Source organism: Halichoeres trimaculatus, unplaced genomic scaffold, assembly GCF_033239565.1.
Source record: "Halichoeres trimaculatus isolate MK-OKI-2021-1 unplaced genomic scaffold, fHalTri1.1 fHalTri1_scaffold_14, whole genome shotgun sequence".
NCBI lineage: Eukaryota > Metazoa > Chordata > Actinopteri > Labriformes > Labridae > Halichoeres > Halichoeres trimaculatus.
The window spans coordinates 9501970-9524282 of NW_027437192.1; the positions used below are offsets into that span (position 1 = coordinate 9501970).

A 22313-nucleotide genomic window follows, 5' to 3' on the forward strand; every position below is an offset into this window, starting at 1 on the left:
TTCACGCAAAAATGGCTTATCAGTGTCGTGCTCCTACACTACAACCAGGCATCAAAAAACCCCGAGAGATTACAAGATACACAAAAACACACTGGATCCGTCACGAGTGGGCAGCACTTTAGCTGCTGTAATCGTATTAAGAATAATTTTGTTGCTAATTCAATCTGCGGGGAAGTGCATTTTTCTGTCCAATCCTAGAATTGCAACAGCATAAGCAGGCGCTTACACACTACAAATCACCAGCAAAGCCATTAAACAGGAAAATGAGTCTCCCAGTTTGCATGAGCTAAAAGTGAAAGTGAAACATCAGTTTTCACAGATTTCTATGACAAACTGAGCAACTTTAGACTCATGGCCAAGCAGAAGCCATTTAAAGTTCTGTCTACTTTCTGACATTTGACTAACAGGGTCTTCTATGAATTTCCAAATCACTGAAGCAAGACAGTCATCGGAGCGTACTCATACTGAACTTCTCCAAGGATGCTGCACACGCCCAACCTCAGCTCCTTTTTTCTCCTGTGTGATCTCTTGCTCTTTGAACACCGTCAAAAATATCGTCACCCAGAACTCACTGTGCATTTATATTTTGCGACTTGTGGCATGGTTTTTAAGCTTTATGCTAAGATAACTGCTGGTTACAAATAGTGTTAAATTCAATATACAGTCACCGGCCACTTTATGAGGCACACCTGTCCAAATGCTCGTTAAAAAATTTCAAAAATCAGCCAATTGCATGGCAGCAACTAAGTGCATCTAGGCATGTAGACATGGTCAAGACGATCTGCTGCTGTTCAAGCCGCGCATCAGAATGGGGAAGAAAGGCGATTGAAGTGACTTTGAACGTGACATGGTTGTTGGTGTCAGAAGACCTGGTCTAAGTATTTCAGAAACTGCTGATCTACTGGGATTTTAACCCACAACCATCCCTAGGGTTTACAGAGAATGGTCCCAAAAAGAGAAAATATCCAGTGAGCGGCAGTTCAAATTGCCTTGTTGATGCCAGAGGTCAGAGGAGAATGGACAGACTGGTTGGAGCTGATAGGAAGGCAACAGTAACTCAAGTAACCACTGGTTACAACCGAGATCTGCAGAAGAGCATCTCTGAACACGCAACACGTCCAACCTTGAGGCAGATGGGCTACAGCAGCAGAAGACCACAGTGGGTGACCCTCCTGTCAGCTAAGAACAGGAAACTGAGGCTACAATTCACACAGCAACACCAAAACTGGACAATAGAAGATTGGAAAAACGTTGCCTGGTTTGATGAGTCTGGATTTCTGCTCCACATTTAGATGGTAGGATCAGAATTTGGCGTCAACAACATGAAAGCATGGATCCATCCTGCCTTGAATTAACAGTTCAGGCTGCTGCTGGTGGTGTAATGGTGTGGGGGATATTTTCTTGGCTCACTTTGGGTCCCTTAGTATGAACTAAGCATAGTTTGAAGTCCACAGCCTACCTGAGTATTGTTGCTGACCATGTCCATCCCTTTATGACCATAGTGTACCCATCTTCTGATGGCTACTTCCAGCAGGATAACGCTCCATGTCATAAAGCTGGAATCATCTCAGACTGGTTTCCTCAACATGACAATGAGTTCTCTGTACTCAAATGGCCTCCACAGTCCTCAGATCTCAATCCAATAGAGCACCTTTGGGATGTGGTGGAACGGGAGATTCTCATCATGGACGTTCAGCCGACAAATCTGCAGCAACTGCGTGATGCTATCATGTCAATATGAACCAAACTCTCTGAGGAATGTTTCCAGTACCTTGTTGAATCTATGCCACCAAAGATTAAGGCAGTTCTGAAGGCAAAAGGGGGTCCAACCCTGTACTAGCAAGGTGTACCTAATAAAGTAGCCCATGAGTGTACATCCCATTCAAAAAACGCACAACTAAACGCTTGATAGATGGTATGCGCTTATTAAAGAGGGGGTATCATGCATTCCCATTTTTTAAACATGGATGTAAAGTAACAATGCTAGATATCCCATGTTCACATGTGGATTTCCAAACAGCTACATGTGTTATTTTTTTGCAGAAATCTCTGAATCAGTCAGTAAGCAGTTCAAAATGTACTGTTCTTAAAAAATGTCACAAGCTCTTCCAAAGACTTGATGAGGTCATCACATAAGGATCTCCTCACTGATTTATGACAGGTTGGAGGGGCGGGCCTCAAACACCAAGGTCTGCCTTTTGCTTCATATGGCTGGCCAATCAGAGGAAAGGGGGTTTGTGGAGCCTTAAAGCGACAGCAGCTGAAAAGAAGCTTTGCAGACAGGAGCGGAAATGAAGGTGAGATTTTTTTTTCCAGCTATACATCATTTAAAGCAGGGTACTGGAGGGACAATATAAAGCCTAAAACAAGCACAGTACCCTCTCTTTAAAGTTATTTCCATGCCCCTGACTTGGAAAATCCTCTCAAACAAAATTCTTTCCCCCCATTTTCTGTAGTGATAGCCCATCAAAGGTATCCAAGCCTCATCCCCTGTAGTCTTGCAGCTACATGCTGAGTTACAACATTCAGGATCTTTTAACGCACCATGAGAAAACCTGCTTCTTTTATCTCTGCAGAGAATCCCACTTCATATGCCAAGAAAAGAAAAAAAACACTCTTATTAATGCAGATCCATGAGTTTGCATTTATAAATCATTTTATTGATTTTACAGTTAGCATTTTGATGTGAAATGATCTGTCTCCATGGCAACAGTCCCTGCACAGTAATGCTCACACGCATGTTGACAGTAAGGGTGCATGGCACCGATACAAGTCCCTTGGTTGCTTTTGGCATGACATCCTTTTTTTTTAACTTTTCTTTGAGGCGTCCGTACATGTTTCTGTGTCCATTGGAGATCGTCCTCTCCCCAGGTCTTTTTGATTTTTTTTTAAGGCCCAGAAAAGAATCTTTTTAGGCTCCTTTAAACTTCAGTGGGCCTGTTTCTCTTCATGTTTCTATCTCTGTAGTCCAGAACAGTCCGCCAGGGTCTGTCTCCTGATTGGAGTTTGTCCTTCTCATGATTTCTTTAATCCCCCGACCTTGAATGTCCTCTCTTGACCTTCCACCTCAGGTTGGTCGCGCTATTTTATCCAAAAGGCCACAAGAAAAGACCTCACTTCTTCCTTGCTTGTCTGTTTTGCTTTTATTTTCATGCTCTCTCTAGATCTTTGTACTTCTTTCTGAGGACTGACACTTGATCTTTGAAGAGCACGGGGTCCAGGCGAAACTGTGAGTGGACCAGGGGCATGTAGCCAAACCAGTTGGCAAAGGTGTTGACACACTCCTGCCGCTGGTTGAAGTGCTCTGGATTGGCCCAGGGGACGCTCTTCGTGCCCTAGAAAGTAAAACAAAGTATTTAGCTCTCAGTTTTGACCACAACATGAGCAGACAAGGTGACACAGAGACAAATGAATCCACCTACCCCTGGACTTGGCAGCTCTTTGTACTGCTTCCTTTGAGCCACTTTGATTGGCGGCATGTGTGTGACAGCAGAAACCAGGAAGTTCATCAGGATGTCCTCACAGTTGGAGGTGCGATCCACCAGAGTCCGCAGAGACTGGGGCAGGTAGTGAGAGAACAGGTAGTGGTAGTACCTGTGGGATGAGTCAAAGTGTTAAACAGGCAATTAAAATTTTCATGAAGTATAAATTTTGCAGCACAGCCCTGTTGGCAAGTCAACCTGGTGGGACGATAAACCACCTCCACAACACTTACAATGAGCTTAAGAGTGTAATTTATCCTGCCAACTGCATTTTGTCCTCCCTGCTTTGTCTTATTTATTTTTGAGGAAACAAAAGCAGCTTCTTTGGATGCACAAACAAATTTGAACTATTATGTCCAAGTTAGACCAAGCTACATGCAGAGAAGTTCCTGTCAAACACGGAAATGAATTGAATTTAAGGGCTCAGCAAGCAATCTCTAATCCAGAGGTCAGAGTTTAAATGACATAACAAAAACAGACTAAGGTTGCTGAAATCTTTCCTCATGCAAACAATATGCAGAATCTGACATGAATTTGATGATTTTACAGAGTGTTTAAAGCTCCTATAAGTGACTTGAGGTTTTTGTTGCTGTTTGCATCATCTGTGTGAATCTTGCTCGGCACATGTGGATGTGGAATTATTTCACAAGAACAAAAAAAATCATCCATGTTACGTAACACATTTGAGATATTTACCCTGAAAAGTGAAAACAAGTTGCTTCAGTAGCATTTTGTTATAGCTGTCCTTGGCAACTTTTGATTTGTATCTGTTTTGCCCCCAGTTGACAAAATTTGTCCCATACAAAAGTACATGTGTTTCAAAAAATCAAAGAGGAACAATTCTACTTACGTTGAGCATCTGAGGGCCTTTTTTCATTAATTGCTTTTATTTTCAATTTTAATTTTTTTTTGTGCTGGCATTTTAAGCACTGAATCCGCCCCACTCTTGTTTTTTTCTTTGTAGACATTCTCCTACCACTCTCAGTTAAAAAATGGTTCAGCATTGGGACCACCAGTTCAATCAATGAAAGTCAAGAAGAGCTGGGACTAAAGATTTCAGTTATCTCCATAACAATAGGAGAAGTCCATATGGAAGAAAAACTAACTAACCACATTTGTCTTTCGAGGTACAGTTTCGAAGTCTGGCACTGCTGCTGATGCTATGACAAAGTTTCTACCAGCTAAATTTGAGTCATCATTGTGAAATTCCATTAACTGAAAGCTCAAATGTAGGCTACAGAGCATTAAAACAATGACTTACAAGTCGCGACTGAGGGCCTGTGTCCATTACATAGTAGCGTTCAATGGACACAGGTACACTTTCTAAGAACGCGGTCACACTGGCCATGCAAACCGTGCTGTGCTTAAGCACGATTGCCCCCCTAAAGCACTATTCCCCAGCTGGAGATTTGCCTACGGTCACACTACTCCAATATGAATCAGACTTTAGCATGTATCACGCATGCCTATGTCTGTTTAAATGAAGCCTGATCACCTCAGAGTCAGCACAATAAGACACAGAGAGCACTGCTACAACTTTAGAGACATTTTGGCTTATAGTAGGTCGTTTTGGTCCGACACGGCCCTCTAACACCCCCCCTTGTTTAAAATGATTGTCAAGAGATGCGCTCCTGGCGATCATACCTCATGGATCTCACGCGCTATCTGTGTGCTTGTGCTCGCGCATGAAGTAAACTGTGCTGAAGCCCACCTCTCTGAAGCTGCCAAAGCAGAGAAGTGAATCGTGCTTGAGCACGGCAAGGCTGCGGTCACACTGGCCATTCAAAACTTGCTTTAGGGCTGAAGCCTACTTAAGCACAAGTACAGTTCACCAGTGTGACCGCGTCCTTAGTCTAGCGCTGCTGCTAATGCTATGACATAAGTTCTCTAAACTATGTTTGTGTATCCTCTGCAAAGTACCTTTGAATGAAAGAAAATATGTAGCATACAGCGCATTCTGAAACAGACTTAAGGCTAACTACTAAGGGCTTGTGTCCATTAACCAACAGTGTTTAGTGAACACAGGCCCATATGTATCACCCATAAAGAAGCTGTGCTGTGGAAAATGTAAAAAAATATCTGTTTTAGTAGGGTACTGTTATTTGTCTGACCCTCAGCTGCATTTTTAGCCATTAATGTCAACAACATAACTACTGTGTAGAAAAAAAATGAATCAACATTTAAAGTTTCAGACTTGTTTGCTTTTGAAATCATGAAGAATCAAGCTTAATTTTAACCTGTTAGACAAATAGTGAAAATGTCAATGTACAGAAGCTTTAAATTAGGATATTACGATGATATAAGCTTGTACTGTATAACCCAACACAGCTTCAGTTTGGTCAAAAATACATGAAAAATGTGATCAAAATAAAGATTGAAAAACAACAAGAGTGTGCAGAAGTATTTAAAGTATGAGCTTGATATTTAGTGGGGCATATGCACTCATTTTCTCCACTCTTCACACCTCTTTGCAGAGGAATTAGACATTTTTGTTGACTTTGGCTCTAATTTTGTGTCTGATAAGAGGAGTAGAAAACAAACAGAATAAAAACAAGCGCTGATTAAACCACGACATCAAAGACTCTCCACATGAAGCTTGGACAGCTTTCTGGAACAAAAACGACACTTCATAAATCATAATGGTATTATTGACTAAACTTATTGTCTTCAAAGACTCTATGATTTCCTCCTCCTGATAGTCATCAGAGTGTTACCAAGCAGCTTAAAAGATTATTGAACTTAAAAAAAAAAGTTAGATACGCTGGGCGAGAAACAAACAGTTTATCTATGTGCTCCATTTTCTCTCCTGCTGGAATATTTCGTCACATCTGTTGCCAGCGAGCAGAACCTTATATGCGCCTCGCTATAATTAGTCTTTGATCACTTTTAGCTTCTTGTACTTCCACTAACAGCACAAATCTCTTTAGACAAGCACATAAGCCACACACCTACACACTGAATAAAGAGATATCCACATGGTTTTATCGTAGGTGGAGGGAGCAGTCACCTGTACGGAAGGATCTACAGAGAAGGGTTGTGCTGTTGTGATGTATGTTGATGATATGTATCTGGGACAGGTTAAGCATTTTACCTCCCACTGGGGCTTTATATTTATAGTGCAAGATAAGCTAAACTGAAGGAACCAAGGAACACGGCGTACTGTATACTCCTTATTCTTGCTTGACATCTTGACAGACTAAGCACCTGTCACTGTTAGAAGAACGTTATTTTAATACTTGAAACTTAAATGGACCACATTCAACTTTTCATACGTTGTCTGAAGTGACACGCTCATTTGATTTCCCCAGACGAAATGTTTTCTTTTCTTTTAGCACAGCAGCTGAAAAAGTCACCCAGTGCACTGTCACATAATTTAATAACCCAATACACAGTCAGTAATTGGATAATTTGCGTGCAAATGACTTAATCGAGCTTTGAGGACAGGTTTTAAATGACAACCCATTGTCATTTCACCGTTTAATTGCTGAAACAGGCGTTTCAGGTAATGCAAATGGACCCCAAATATATCTGTGGGCATAACCCGAGGCCTGCTTAGATTCAAATTAGCATAGAGAAATGTGTTTTCAAAGAAACTGCTGACACCTCGTCTAACTATGTCGCGAGCCTTCTGCAGCATTTAAAACACCCGTCTGTTGAGTAATTACATTCAGATTGTTGAGGAACTCGCGTCCCTCCACAGTCGCACCTTTACACTTCAGGCCTTTTCAAATTAATCACACTGCTCCCAGAAATCCCTGAGTAACTCACCCTCTTTCTCACTCATACATAAAAATAATTATCTTCAGAGCTGTTTTCTATCTGTGAGATTGTCCCTTTTTGGGATTCACAGAAATGTGCTGGCGGCAGATGCTGCATTCATCAAGTTGTCCCCTGTCTGAAGCTGTTGAACTCTGGAAGGAAATCTGTTTTCACCCCTGCTGCATGATCCATGACGGATCTGAATACATAAGTCTAAAAATAAAGAAACGTTCCCAGAATATGAAAACATACTCCATTCTACCTATACTCTTTGAAATCCACAGTTTAAAAAACTGCTGGACAGGGTGTAACTGATAATCTTAACAGTATTTTAGTGTAAAGCAGTAATTTACTGAGAAAGGTCTTTTCAGTATATTACTACCCTATAAAAAACAGTAAAAGGTACAACAAAACACTGTCATAGGGGAGACCGGGTATGGTTGTAACATGGGGAGAATTGTAACATCATGAATTTCACCAATCAAAGTATTTTTTTTTTTACCAAGACTATATTTTGTTTAGTTCTTATACTATTCTAGATAAAACCGTTTGACTTACATCAGAGTAATTTGTAGTTTCTCAGGCAAAATTTGATGTTTTCTTACAGAGGTCTGAATTGGTGCCATTTGTAGTTCACAAATGTGGGTACAGAAGCAAAAAGTGTTACAACCATACCTGGTCTCCCCTATAGCTACGGTAAAGGATCATTAACTTCGCTCACCCTAAGCCAAGTTGTCTTCTACTGCCTAAGATAACAGAATAATCAAGACACTAAAAAAAATAATCTCTGATTTTTACTGTGACAGAAAAATGTAAAAATGATTAAGATTTACTCTAAAAACAAATAAGTATGTACAAATTTATATAAAAAAAATACAGTCGTGGTAAAAATGTCTTAAAACCCTTAAATTATGGTTTAATTTGGGCAAAATTTATCTGGTTATTCCCATTTATATTTACAGTTTGAGTCTATTAGTTGTTAAACTAACAGGAACTTTCATTTTTAGAGATGTTATAAATATGCTCCACTATAAAATATCAACTAAAATTACTATTAAAATTGCAAAAATTAGCAGAAAATGACAAAAAAATTAAAAATGTTATCCTATTATAAGACAGTGAAAATGATGTATTTACAAGAACTTACTGTAAAATACTTTTAAAAGTGTATTTCTCTATTCATTTTTTACAACAATGATTTTCAGTAGAAAACATCTTTCCACAGTCAAATTTTAGGGTTACCAAATCAGTACACCATTTTGTCTTGTAGAAAAAAAGGTACAGTTCATTTCTGGCAACTACAGCTGCTGGTATTTTACTGCAGATGATGCTGTTTTTTTTTTTTTTTTTCTGAAAATTGTTGGAAACACCTGGTTTTGACCTGTATGGTACCACCCTGAAACAACTCCTGGTGCGATTTTGCGTACTTTGATATATCAACTAATTCTTAATTGGGATTTTTTCCTGCTAAAATAGTCTTAACTGATAATATCATACTTAATTGAACTTCTGGTCTTTTTTAGGGTAGGACTTGCCCTCCAAATTTCTTACTTTTGCTGTCTTCTTACTTTTTATCATCCAGTCACACTATCACAATACAATTGTTCAATTAATTAAATAATAGACACATGAGATAATGACATCGACATGAGATTTCTTTCCACCTTGGCTGTACTTTGGGTCTATGCAGTAGTCTAACCTGTGGTAGAAGGCAGCTCCAGTCAGGACGATGGAGTAGTCATTGGTCCATTTGGAGGTGTAGCCCCAGGCACGCTTCAAGGGGTCCCAGAAGTGACTCCTGGGAGGATAACCCACAATCCGCTCGGGGAAGCTCCGCCACACCAAGAAGGCAAAATTCACCTGAAATTACAGAAATGAGACTCTAAGAAAATTGTTTTACCAAGATTGATCAATTTTCAAAATCTTTGCTGCTCTCCTCTATGATTTCATTACCTCGCTGGTCAGCAGGACAGTATCCTCGTCCAGACTCAGCACCGCTTCCGTCTCTATGGCAACATGAGGTAGGAACCGACTGGTTGTCTAAGTGAGGAAAGGAGTCATAAATCTCAGCTCAGTTACTGTAAGATATATGTTTTCTGGTCTGTGCTTGGAGAGATTATAAGACCCAGAAAGAGATGATCATGTTACAGTAAATCATGCTGAGCGACTGAGAGGAGTGAATCACTACGGATCTTTTAGCCTCCGGAGTTAAAAATAAAAGAGAGACAGTGTAAGGGAGACAGAAAGAAATGTCAAGAGTGAGTGACATTTATGAAAGCGCACGCCTCACGGATCGGTGGACACGTCAGATACACACAGATAGCAGGAGGAAAAACATATCCAGGGGAGGGACGAAAAAAAAACTTCAGCAGGGATTTATGAGGTGAAAAAAAGAGGCACATAAACAGAGCGAGCAGCCGACAGTTTGTCACGCTGTCACTCAGACGTCAGAACACAGGGTGAGTCCTGAATGGCACCAGTCCCTCACCTTCCTCCTCCCGTCTGTCACAGTGAGGGGGACGGGCATGGGAGGCCATTTGCTGCGGTTCGGTGGCGGTTTCTCACTGTTCCAGAGGATGATGATCTGAAGGAGCAGTAAAAGGAAATTTAGCAAACTCATAAAGACTCATTTGACTCAACAAAAATAGCTTCTGACATAAATCATACAGATGGAAAGATTGGAGGATGCTTAAAGCTGAAGATGAAGTTTTCTGCGCTTACCTGCGAGCAGTATTTTGACTTGGAGACCACCTGAAGCAGCTTCATGATTGGCTGAGACTGGGAGATCAGGGGGGAGACAGCATGGATGACAGCAGTGAACTCCTGACCTGGAGTGACCCCTGAATAAGAAACAAAAGTATGTGTTTAAAGAGGGGTATTGTGTTTAAAGAGGGGTATTGTTTTTTTTTTCTAAGACTTAATTCTGTCCCTATGGAATCCCTTTGGTAGCTTTACATGATTTACAGCTCAAAAAGTTCTCAATACTGTTTTTTTTTTTTTCAAGAACCCTTATTTCAGCTATTGCCTCTTTAAGGCAGGTTGACAAACCCCCTTCCTTCTGATTGGCCAGGCCTCTGGAGACCTGTCAGGGGGGGCAGAACTATGAGCAGATGCCTTGTTGTTTTAGGCCCTCCAAAATGTCATGAACCAACATCTAACATCCTGGCGAAGATCTCAGTCTACTTCTGAAACTGACTGTTTTCAGCAGTTTAGAGATCCAGGGGTTTCTACAAAATATGACCCCATAGCAGTTTGGAAATTTGTGCAAATCTAGCACCCAGTATTGTTACTTAATGTCCATACCCCCTCTTTAACTGATTATTAATGAAGAGCTATTATATACAAACAGCTTCTAAAAGTATTACAATGGACAACATTTTGTAAACAAACCGTAGAACTGTGGAATATAAAATCATACCCTACATAAAAATAAAAAAATCGAAAAATAAATAAAATCAAGAAGCTCTTTGGTTCCTCAAAAGTGCTTCTGTTGTAGTCAAACCTGCATACTTACAAAAGCTTAAAGCCAACACGTGTATAATTCTGGCCCCTAATGCCTTAAGTATCATCAAACAAATGTCAAATAAATATAGAAATGATTGTTTTCAATTAACCTTGTTGCATTCATACAAAACTAAGACAGGATTAGAGGGATATTTGACAAATCTGCTGGTGTTGATTAATAATCTCTGCCTCCACAGCTCTGGCATAATAGTCTAATCTCCATCCTTAATGAGCAATCAAATCAACATTTGCATGTCTCATTAGAATAACTTGCATATTTACCTAATCCCAGGTAGTAGAAAGGAAAATGAGCGAGGTGAGTGGAGTACTCCGGCAGCACCAGCAGACCTCCTGGCAGCGAGTTCCACATGTACTTATTCCTCGATATGTGCGAGAAAACGCGGTCCTTGATGATCTGGTGAGAGAAAGAGAGACAGGAAGAGAGAAAGAAGCGTGAGTGTTTGTTGTGAAGTGGCTGTTGTGTTCGTCTAAGCCGGCACCAAATTTATTTCCTCCCCACTAAGCCCCTGGATGAGAGTCGTTGAGCTTAATGTAAACTCCGCTGACACTCTTGTGTCTGCATATTACAGCTCTTATGATACACTGTGTGTACTTCCCATTGTGCGCCAACAGGAGGTGTCCACGCAGCAGAAACGCAGACATCGCTGCAGCAGCCTTATGCCTCCCTGACCCCAGGGTGACTGCACAGCTGTCTCCCATGGGGAGAGGTTCCCCTCTGCATGCTGTATGTATATATAAGCAGCTTATCACCAACCTCCAGAACCCCTCCTTTTATTATCTCCAGTATAAATCCTCAGTAGAGAACACATCAGGGACTTGCCTTTTATAAACCTATGTGCAAGCCTCCCCCTGACTGTGATTCCTTTGATTTCAGAGGGGTTAAATGTGCCGTTCCCCCTCTTTTATAAGCTCAAATTGACACTGACAGTCCGTGCAGAAACTACTCATACAAGGGTTTTCTCTTTTTTCATGCCTCATGTAACCCTTGTAACCTTCAAATGACATTCCCTTAGCTGGAGCAGCTACCTTTGAAGAACATTTCTTCCTCAGCGTCTTAAAAAGCCAGACGAGAAAAACAAAAGATGGACAGGGAGAGAAGATTCACCCACGTATGAGAAAGACTGGATGATAGAGCTGTGAAAAATGGAGGAAAACAAGCCAGAAAGTGCTGTTTCTTCTCCGCACTGCAATAATTCTTTCAAAGATGAGATTCTTTCCCGAGCTGGACCTGTAGCTTCAGAAAGGAAACGTTTCTCAGAGTCTAATAACAGCAAGCACAGAGGCAGAAACAAGCAGGTTGAGACTGATATTTCACATGTAATGATATATAATTTCTATACATTAGGGGATTTCTCAGAGACTGCAGGCACATCGGATGTGGACTGCTTTGAAACGTTCCCTCAGACATGGCGCTGAGATAGTAAAAGAGTAGAAATATAGAGGATTGGCCGAGCTCCAACCCCATAATCATAATGATAGAAGGGTGGTTTGATTGAAATGTGGAAGCTCTGCTGGAAAGAGTTTCTGAAAGAGGACTGATCATAGCACACAGGCTGTAAAAAAACACAGAGGTAGCAACTACGGCTGCTGTGTGCTCAATGAAAAGCCTATGTTTACAGCAGTGGCTGCTTTTTGTGGATGTTTTCACTGGATGCTCCTTCACATTCCTCTGCAGAATTGTATAGTGGGAGGACACTGAGTTTTAAAATATAGGCTCAGATAGATTTGAGCCAATAATTAGTGGCCGGTAGCAACTCTGCTGGAGATACACGCTTGAGTGGTGGCACTAGAAGCTAAAGGTAAGATTTACTGGAGATAGGCCCGGATTTAAAACTGCTCAACACTGCAGCACAGTATATGGTGTGATTTTTTTAAATATCAACTGTTTAAGCTTAGGCTTTTATAAACTAAAGGACATATTTTAAAGCTTCAATGCTACGAAGCTTGGTTTTGCTAGCTCCCCCTCTTACAGTAAAATAAACCCTTTTCTCTTTCCGAAAATGAAAAGAACTTTTTGTCCAGTTAGCTAAAAAGGAAGTAACTGACTACTAATGAGCCCTTTCTTTCACTGGTAGAAACACCACTGGAAACACCAAAATGTTACTAGCTAACCAGTATGTTAGCATTCAGTCACCAAGCTAGGACCTTTTCACTTAAGCTCCTTTGACACAATGTTAAAAAATGCACATGGTGGGAAAACTTTAGTTTACTCTAACTGTGTTGACACATCATTCAAACAAAGTTTCCTCAAGTGGTAGTTAACTTGAAATTCTTGCTAAGTGTTTGGCATTTTGTGAGCAAGGATAGCGAACATGAATGTTTACAGCTTCCTTAGAATTTTGCTTAAAGCCAGGTTTTTCCTTACAGGTCTGTTTTGTATTTTATAGTGCTATACTAATCTCAAATTGAGACTAACCTTGACTAACAAGCTGCTTTGTACACTTTGCTAAAAAGCTAATATGCAACTACTTGTTAGCTTCTTTCTGTCACTGCTAAAAAACAGCCAAATGAAATGATTCACACTTCCAAGATCAGAATGTGTGTGCGTTTTGTTGCACTTTTTTACACCAAAATGTTTACAGGTAGCATTTAGTTTTCAAGCTAGGACCTCTTTACTTAAGCTGCTTTTGAAAGAATGCATAGAGCAGGAAAACTTCTCTTTAATCCAACTTTGTTTACGAATTATTCAGAGAAAGCTCCCCCCTAGCATTTGTTAGCTCGTTTCATGTAACTCAATTTAGCAAGTTTTGCTAGGTGAAAAGCTGGGTACTTTTTTACATGTTGGTTGGTCTTTTTTTTTATAGTTTTGTACCTTTATTAATGTAGAATAACTTATAAATTCAAGATATGTCCCACTAGTATTTACAAGGAGGATAAGAGGGAACTTTTGGTAACAGGGTTAGCATGCTAGCTGGCAGCTTGTTATTCGTTTTCGGCTTTGATTGAAAACACTTTTTTAGTTCATAAACTTTTCCCCTCCCATTGTCTGTTTTCAGAGTACAACAATCTAAAGAAACATGCTAGCTGGAAGAAATGATACAGAACAAAAATAAAAGCTTGAAGCTAGCTTGAGTGGTGTACTCAAGCTAGCGTCTTCTCAAATGGTTAAGTACCTTCAGCTGCAGCTGTTTACTGCTTTAAAGAAAGCTTATTTCTCAAAGTCAAGGATGATTTCTAAACTCTTGTTGTGAAGTGTTTATGTTGTGTGTGTGTTAAAGAAAGCTAAATCTTACCTCCAGTGTCGTGAGGACGATCTTGTCCACAGAGGAGAAGTAGGCTTCCCACAACATTTGGGTCCTCTGTCTGAGGGCCAGGACTCGCTCATTCCCCACCGCTCTCACAGTGGATGGCACCTGAGGACAAAATATGAGAGGAGTGAAATTAATTAAGACCAGAAAAGAGCAACAAAGAGCTCACTTGTTCCAAAGCAAGTCTCAAAATAGAGTCAAAAAGAGGAGGAAAAAGGCCTTTCAGTGATCAAAACTGCACCTACTGAATTGAGTGGCTGCTTAATTTGGCCTTCTGAGGAACACTTGACACAAAGCTGATTCTGGGGCTGCTGTTCAGACTATTAGGCTGTAATTAGTAAGGACTACATTGAGAGTTTTCAAGTGAAACACAGAAATTGATTTAATCATTTAAAGAGTAAAGCTCAGCAGCTTAGTCAAAGTGGAAGAGAGCTGGTTGAACTTAAAAAACTGAGCGTTTGACTCCTCCAAAGCCTTTTGTCTTTACGCTGCTAACACATTTTCTAATGAGCGTTGGTTAGAGAACCTAAGGGCAGCTAAATCTCTCTCCTTTTTTTGTCCTTGTTCTTTGAACCTCTGAGTCTCTCTTTGCATACCACCCTTAGCTACATTTCCCCTTCCTTTCCTCACTTGGTAGATCTGAAGGACGGCTCCACTACAGCCTCACTCTTGGTTTGTTTGAAGTACGTGCCCTGACGCGGTTTTAGATCATACACAGTGTGAATATTTGTGTGTTGTGTTCCCATGCAAGGGTTGTGCAGGTGGGCAAAAAGCGCGACCGACAAGGCCAGCTCATTCAAGCCAGGCCTGCTGTTATTTGAAAATGTCTCCAGTCAGAGCTCTCGGGGGCTTGTTCCTGTTCATTAGCTGAATGCCAATTCGTGTCCTCCTTTGGCCGAGATCAAAACGGATCAATGCAGAGGAGACATGATGTAATTTGTGCGAGGGAGAAGAGATAAAGGTTGTAGCCGTAAGAGAGAGCCAGCTTTGCTTGCTCATTGTGTTTATTTGTGTGTGAAAGGAGGCAGACACAGAGGATGAGTGAGCGGGTGCTTTTGAACTGACGCTGGATTAAGGCCTCATGGGGTGCTTAATCTCAGAGGGCTCCAACCTGTAAGCACAGCGTTTGATACAGGTAATAGAGCGTCTGGCTCGTCTCTGTGAAATGAATTTTGAGCAAGGTTTTCTCACATTCTGAACAGTTTGGTAGTGTGCCACTCAAAGGATGACCAAAAACTGCTCAGCCACTCTTTAATAAATACTTAAACTAGGTTTGCTGGCGACCAAAACTGGATTTTAACAAATGAGTAATTTTTATAATATTCTTTTAAGATTCTTATTAAATAGATTTTTTGTCACGTAACTTGTGCATAGATTTTGCATCAGATATCATATCATAACAAATAACTGTAAATACTACAAGTATTAAAGGAGGGGGTGTTGACAGCTCAAAACTAGAAAAGCCCTCAGAGAGCACAGACCTCCGCAAAACATATTGTGATTGTCACCAACACTTTAGTCCTACTTTAATGTTATACTGTAGCAGACTGTCTGCTACAGTTTGGTGTAAGTTGCAGGTTTGTACGATAATTTGTTACCTGACAATGTTGAAAATGATGATGACCCAGTACATATTTCATATTCCAGATCTTAGTATCCAGAATATTGGCAGGATCTGGATCGTTCTTTTACATCTGTCAGAAATTATGGTGACCTTGTCTTGTATTGTTTGGCAAAGCAATCCGACCATTTATTGTGGAGTTATATGCACATATGGTGAGACGGTCCTATCTCACAATGATAAAGAATCCTTTAAAAAAATCCTGGATCCAGACGGTGATCCGGATCACCTCCAAAATTTAATCACTTATTCCTTGTCTCAATTTGAACATTTCCTGAAAATTTCATGAAGATCTGTTGGTTAATTTTTGAGTTATGTTGTTCACAGACAGATAGACAAACTCTCCCAAAACATAACCTCCTTGGTGTAGGTAGGAATAGTTTTTTCCCCTCAAAACTGTTTTTTTTTTTAAATGACAAAAAAAAATAATTAAAAAACAAAAAGAATTAATAAAATTCTCGCTGTCTCCTCTCCACAAACCCCCTTCCCTCTGATTGGCCAGCATTCTGGAGTGGAGCTATGGACAGACTTGGTGTTTGAGTACCTATCCCTCCAACATGTCATAAACCAGTTAAAAGTGCTAAAAGACATATCATCACAACGTTGTGCGTGTGATTTCGGCCAAAGGTGTTGCTCCAATCCACTTCAAACAGATAGACCTCACAGTCTATTTAAAATACTGGAAATCTTAATACCCCCTCTTTAATGACTCTAGTTGTGTGTATTCTAGAAGGAATTTCATCTTTTCTACAGCTTAGACTCAACATATGACCCAAACCATAAGGCCAAAACTATAAAAAAAATATAAAGAATTAAGTCGGTTAATGGATCATATAGAACTATTTTGCTGGGGTGATCTCATTGATGTGCTAATTTCTTGATTAAGTTCTGTTTTTAAAGGTTTTGGTTTTTGATCAGTGGGTCTCAAACATGCTAAAAAAATAAGTTTATGAAGATGTCAGAGTTGTATATGTAAAATGAGAAAGTACAGTAGCGTTACCTGTAGTAGTAACCTCTCGTCGCCCTCTATGACGGCCTGGTTCCACTGTATGACGTCAGAGAACGGCAGCTCCCAACCATTACTCAGCAGCACAGGGATACACGCCGCCTGGAAACAAGCATATGTGGAGAAGAATGTTTTAAAAGACGGTACCCAAATTGAAAACACATACACAAAAAATCCATACACCATGTGACTTAAATTAAGCTGCAGTTTGGCTTCACTCCTCCCTCGCTGCAGGCTCGTCTTTGGCAGAAACCTGTGTAGCATGACATCCTACAGCTGCATGCATACAACACAATCAGCACGAGTCCAGTCCCAGCTGCTTGGCACTGCCACATCCCAGGCTGAGCAGATAAAATGATCAATGCCCTTGTGTGCAAATGTATGTGCAGCTGACTTTGTGTGTGTGTGTGTGTGAGGCGTTTTCACGGTAGCTGCAGTGACTAACATCTCCTATCTCTCCTTTCCCAGGAAGCCCTGGAGGTTTCTTAAAAGACTGTCACTCAGATGTATTCACACACAGATGTGGCTGACAGCGCTGAATCCTTGTGTACTAATTAGCTACATCCACTGAGGGGACGTATTCAGGAGAGGAGGTAAACTGCAGAAAAGGAGAGGAGGATTTGGGGATGGGAGGAGAATAAGAGGAAGCGGCTGGTGCATGGGGGCATCACGCTTTATTGAAGTTGATTTTTGAAGTTGTCTTATCCCCTCGTTCGCTGACAGGTGTTTGATGTTGTTCCACTTCTTTCTCTTTTTGCTATCCGAGCCCCCCTTTGCTCTCTGCACTCCTTTTTTCCTCTCCACTTCACGCCCTACACTCTCATCCCATCCTTGTCTCTTTCTCTTTCTCTTCACAGAAATCTGAGGTGTCAAGAGGTCTTGGGGTTATTTATTTTCCTCCACTTTTTTCCCCTTAATTAAACCACCAGAGAACAGCAGCAGCAGCAGCAGCAGCAGAAGCAGCAGGCGCTGAAGTGGTGGAGATCAAACGCCCCTTTCGGCCCATCGGGGCCGCATTTCATCTGAGAATAACCCCGGCTGAAGGACACTCAAGCAAATAGGGCAGCTTGTATGTGTGTGTCCGTGTCAGAATCAAGCCCCAGGTTACAACAAGGTCACACGCAGACTCCCAGAGTGATAATCCGAGGCCTCTAAAATTTGAAAAGCAGCCCGAGGCGAGCCTGAGTCTCCTCCCCAGGAGCTGAGGCCTTCTGAGCATGACTTTCAAACATTTTGCCCTCTTTTTCGCCTGCAGGAAAGGTGATATGAAAGCGTATGTGCCGCGTAGTTATGTTTGGTTTCGCTGCACAGGGAAGGCTCAGAGTGAATGTGTGCGCGGAAAGCTGGCGCTAAGTTTTCTACCACAACTTGTAATTGCCAGTTCTTTTGTGGGCTTGGCTGGCACAGAAATAAAAAAGAATAACACGAATGAAAAATCCTGAAAAGTGCCTCGGATAGAAAAAGGGGGAGAGGGGAATGACCAAGTGAAAGAGAAAGATAAGAAAATAAATGAGGGGAGGGAAATAGGACCCTGACTGCTGCACCAAAAAAACCATGAAATTTACAAGAAAATAAAAAAGTGCCCAAATGGAAAAAAGTGGACTCTGGGAGGAAAACAACTTAAAGAAGAGAGAGAAGAATGAGGCGAGGAAAACAGGACCCAAACCGCTGCCAAGCCAAGTGGGTAGTGTGTGTATGTGTGTGTGTTTTTGTGTGTGGATTTGTCCATTCAGCAGACATCAGTGGTGGTAAGGGCAGCCTGCCACTCCTATGGATACTTCCGGACCATTCACACACACGCACACACATAAAAACACACAAACGTAGCTCCAGAGAGCAGTGCAGCCAGGGAACATTTGTAGCAGCAAGAGAGTTCAACGTTTGGCAAATCTAAAAACAGCCACTACTGCTTCCTGTGCTTGGTGTGAGACTGTCGACTTGGGTGGCGAAGAAGGGGGATAAAAGTACACCAGACTGACTGCTTTAAACTGTTCTTTCACTCCACTGAGCGCGGTTCCTCCATTGTTTGCCTACTTGCACTTTCCCTGATGGGCTTAAATACCAGTGTTTGCACTCGCCCGTGTGTGTTAATGGACCCATTTTAGCTTAAAAGGCCCGACAAATAGCAAATAAAGCCTTTATAGTGAAATCTCCTCTCAGCACTGCACAATGGTCCGAGGGAAAACACTTGCAGATGTGACCATTAAGGTGTCAATAAGCAAAAGCCTACATAAACACCGGCTATGGAACATAAACATTCGGCTTCCTGTGCATTTCCCTGTTGACACATGAGCTGGATGTCTTCACTGCTTCCTGCGAAAGTATAATTTGGAAACTTTAATGTGTTTGTGTTATGCAGTGGGAAATGTTGCAGATAATGTAGGTTTGATGTCTGCTGCGTTGGCATGTATTCTGAGACGCTCTGAACTGTTTGTGTACGCAGCCTTAGAGAAACACGTGAGTCCTAAAATGCTCACCAGGACAACGGCTTTATGGGGGATACAAATCAAAAAGACAAGTCAGCATCGTTACTTTTATCTGACACGTTAAGCCAGCATGTAACTGAATGATTTATACTTGTTGACACCTTAAGTTTAAACATCAGCTGTAAAAAATGATAAAATTACAGGCATGACATTTTTCTCCTTGTAAAACCCCTGAAAAAAATCAGTTTAAATCCCCAAGTTCTGCTTGTTAACATGAAATATACAGCAAAGGTCTTACACTGTGTTACATCAGGGTCTAATAGCAGCTCATCCACCTCCACCTTCAACCCAGAGTTATTTAATCATGACTAAAAAGGGAACAGTCAGAGGTACAGTCTTGAAAAAGTCCCTCGACGTTAATTATTCATAGTTTAAAGGTCATGAATTCAGCTCATCTGCTTCATTAAAACTGTACTCAACAAACTCTGAGCAAATAACTGCATTAAAACATGGATGGCGTGCCTCTTCTCTCCAGAACTACACAAAAGTGAAGCCAAAATACTCATCACATCCAAAGCTGCTAATATTTGAACGATGGGATATATTTTGAACCAGAGATAGACAAGAGGAGCAGTGGTATTCAGAGACACTTCTTGTCAACAAACAAGGCAGGTAACTGCTCAGGGCCTCAGGCCGGAAAGGGGGCCCACAATAACTGATGACCTTTAAACCAATAGAGTGGCTCAAAATGTGCAATGTTTGAGATGACAGTAATGAACTCCCTGAGGGGTCTCCATCTGAGAGAACTCACAAAAAAAGACAGAGTAGTAAGTGGAACAGACGTTGAATAAATATATACGCTACATAGTGGCTTTTCCTCTTTGACATTATGATGTTAACATTGATTTCTTCAGCTAGCAAACAGCTTTATGTAGCCAGCTCTGTTGGCCAGATTGAGCGTTACCTCTTTAGCATCAAACAGAAGAGTTCAATGACTTGCAGCAAATGGATGAGGCAAGGTGACACTATAACCTTCGTACATGGGGTGCACCGAGCTGTTAATCATGGGGTTATACCCTTTTTTAACTCTTGAATGACTAATCAAGCTCAAATAATTTTGGCTTCACTTTAAGGGGCATGCTGTGCTATCCATTTTTAATAAGTACAGTACTATGCTTAGAACTACTAAAAAAAAAGTAAAACTATTTTCATCATTCTACTCATGGAAAGGGATTTTATGGCGGCCTGTAAATGTCAGATGATTTGCAAAAGCCACAATTTAACAGAAGTATGAAGTACATCCACAACAGAAGCCAAAAGAGGCAAGTTATCCCAACAGACACAGAAAAGTTTTGAAAGTAAGTAAATGACAGCTGTATGAATCAGTCATGTCATAATATTAGCATTAGAGCTATATTTATCATAGCTGAAGTTACAAAAGAAAACAATCATTAACTTACTACACAACCTTTTCTTATACACTGAATGTGTGAATATTTACCTGAAGGGACTCGAGGAAGCGAAAGGAGCCCAGGCGTCGACCCCGAGGAACCAAACAGAAGGTGGAGTTGTGGAGGAGCTCCTGATAATCAAACCTGAAAAGACAAGAAAAAAAAACTTAGTAAAGTGATCCATATATATTCATCCGATAATACACACATACTTTGAAAAAAATGGGGTGTCGTTCCGTTTATGATACCTGTGCTGACCTTAAGCAAAGTTTTTGAAAAGCATGTATGAGATGAAACTGATGAGTGATGTGTCGAATGCACAGCTTAGAATGGAGAAGGTTATTTAGAAGAGGTGTTAAGCTTCAGGAAGGTCACAGAAACACATTGCAAGTGCACATCCAAGGACTACGTTTAAGATGTGAAAGGAACCTGAATGGGGGACAGCATGAGGAATAATGTGAGAAATTCAGAGGGTTTGACTTGACATGATCATTCTATTCAGATATTTAATGTGTTTCTGGGTATGTGCTTTGAAAGTCTTAATGTGGACTCCAAAGCATCGAAAAGCCCTGAATTATAAGTATGTCTGTTGGCCTTGATTGAACAAAACCTTCTAAAAGGATGACAGCAATCGTTTTATGGCATTTAGATGATTGTTAAGAGACGCTTAGTGTGCCTTTAATGTAAGGACTCAAAGTCAGAGGAGATTCTTGTGAGAAAAGCGACAATAAAATTCCATTTTACACTAAAATGTTGTTCTGTTGACTGCAAATCTGAGGCAAACTCAAAAAGGAGTTGTTTTTCAGCACAGACAAATAAAAGTCTGCTGATGCTGAATTGCAATGAGCATTATACTGATAAATAGGACCTCAAAGTAAGCACCCCCAACTCTTGAAATAACCTCATAACAGCAATCAAATCTGATGAATCAGCTGTCACTGTGTCGACTCTCACACACACAAACACACACACACACGCACAGCTTGTGATATATGATACTTAGTGACTGTCACACACAACGTAAACCAGGACTTTTGTGGCTTTTCAATTCTAACGTTTAGCAATAATGGCTCAGATTACATGCTGTAATAAATCTCCCTGAGTTTTTTTTTCTCCTGCCACAGAAACGTTGGCGCCGCTCCAGATAGCTTCTGTACGTTGGAAAAGATATCCATCACTGAGCTGAGAAGTAAATATGCCCTAATCTCTGTTCTCTATTGATTTGTGCTGTAGACAAGAGGGCCTGAACTGCTGCCAAAGTAGGAAATTTTCAGCCCACTTCTTCGGCAAGCCGCTGCCATACGTCAACTCGCCAAGCTCCGACACTTCATGCTCATATTTCAAACTCTGAAAAAGAAGCTGCATGGAAACCTCTGCATCAATGCCGGCCTTCATCGGCTGAGTGAAACGGCTACAGATGAGCGCGGCGGAACAGCCTCATGGTGAAGAACTGCCTGCACAGCGGGGTGAACAGATGGGGAAACAAACAGACTCTTTTATGAGAGGTACACTTCTCCTTTCACTCCTCTTCCCCTCATCTTAAAACCCCACTTCTCCTCCTCATCCTCATTTCAAGGGTAAGGTCGGGTAATTTAAAGCAGGGATGTGAGGAACTCGACAGTACACAGTGTATTATACACATGATGCAGCGCTGCTTCTGTTAAATGAAGCGCACCAAAGTACCCACTGTTAATGTCTGCATTCAGTACGACTGAAGGCCAATATAACAAAGAAGAGAGCTGTGAAATCAGTGAGGTGTTCAGGACACTGTGCCATCTAAAAGACTGAAAAACAA

General features: G+C 41.0%; 1 protein-coding gene across 3 annotated transcripts in view; it reads right to left on the reverse strand.

The window, feature by feature from the left end:
• Positions 1 to 2651: 2651 nt before the first annotated feature.
• Positions 2652 to 22313, reverse strand: part of ext1c (exostoses (multiple) 1c) — a 127224-nt gene continuing 107562 nt past the window's right edge. For all 3 annotated transcript variants that reach the window (XM_074686650.1, XM_074686649.1, XM_074686652.1), the window contains exons 3-12: positions 20569 to 20662; positions 16636 to 16743; positions 14000 to 14119; positions 11028 to 11160; positions 9963 to 10081; positions 9730 to 9825; positions 9195 to 9281; positions 8941 to 9101; positions 3423 to 3594; positions 2652 to 3335 (exon numbers count right to left, since the gene is read on the reverse strand). In XM_074686650.1, the coding sequence (XP_074542751.1) occupies positions 3150 to 3335; positions 3423 to 3594; positions 8941 to 9101; positions 9195 to 9281; positions 9730 to 9825; positions 9963 to 10081; positions 11028 to 11160; positions 14000 to 14119; positions 16636 to 16743; positions 20569 to 20662 (1276 nt within the window). In that variant the 3' untranslated portion in view covers positions 2652 to 3149. The remainder of the gene's footprint in view (positions 3336 to 3422; positions 3595 to 8940; positions 9102 to 9194; positions 9282 to 9729; positions 9826 to 9962; positions 10082 to 11027; positions 11161 to 13999; positions 14120 to 16635; positions 16744 to 20568; positions 20663 to 22313) is intronic.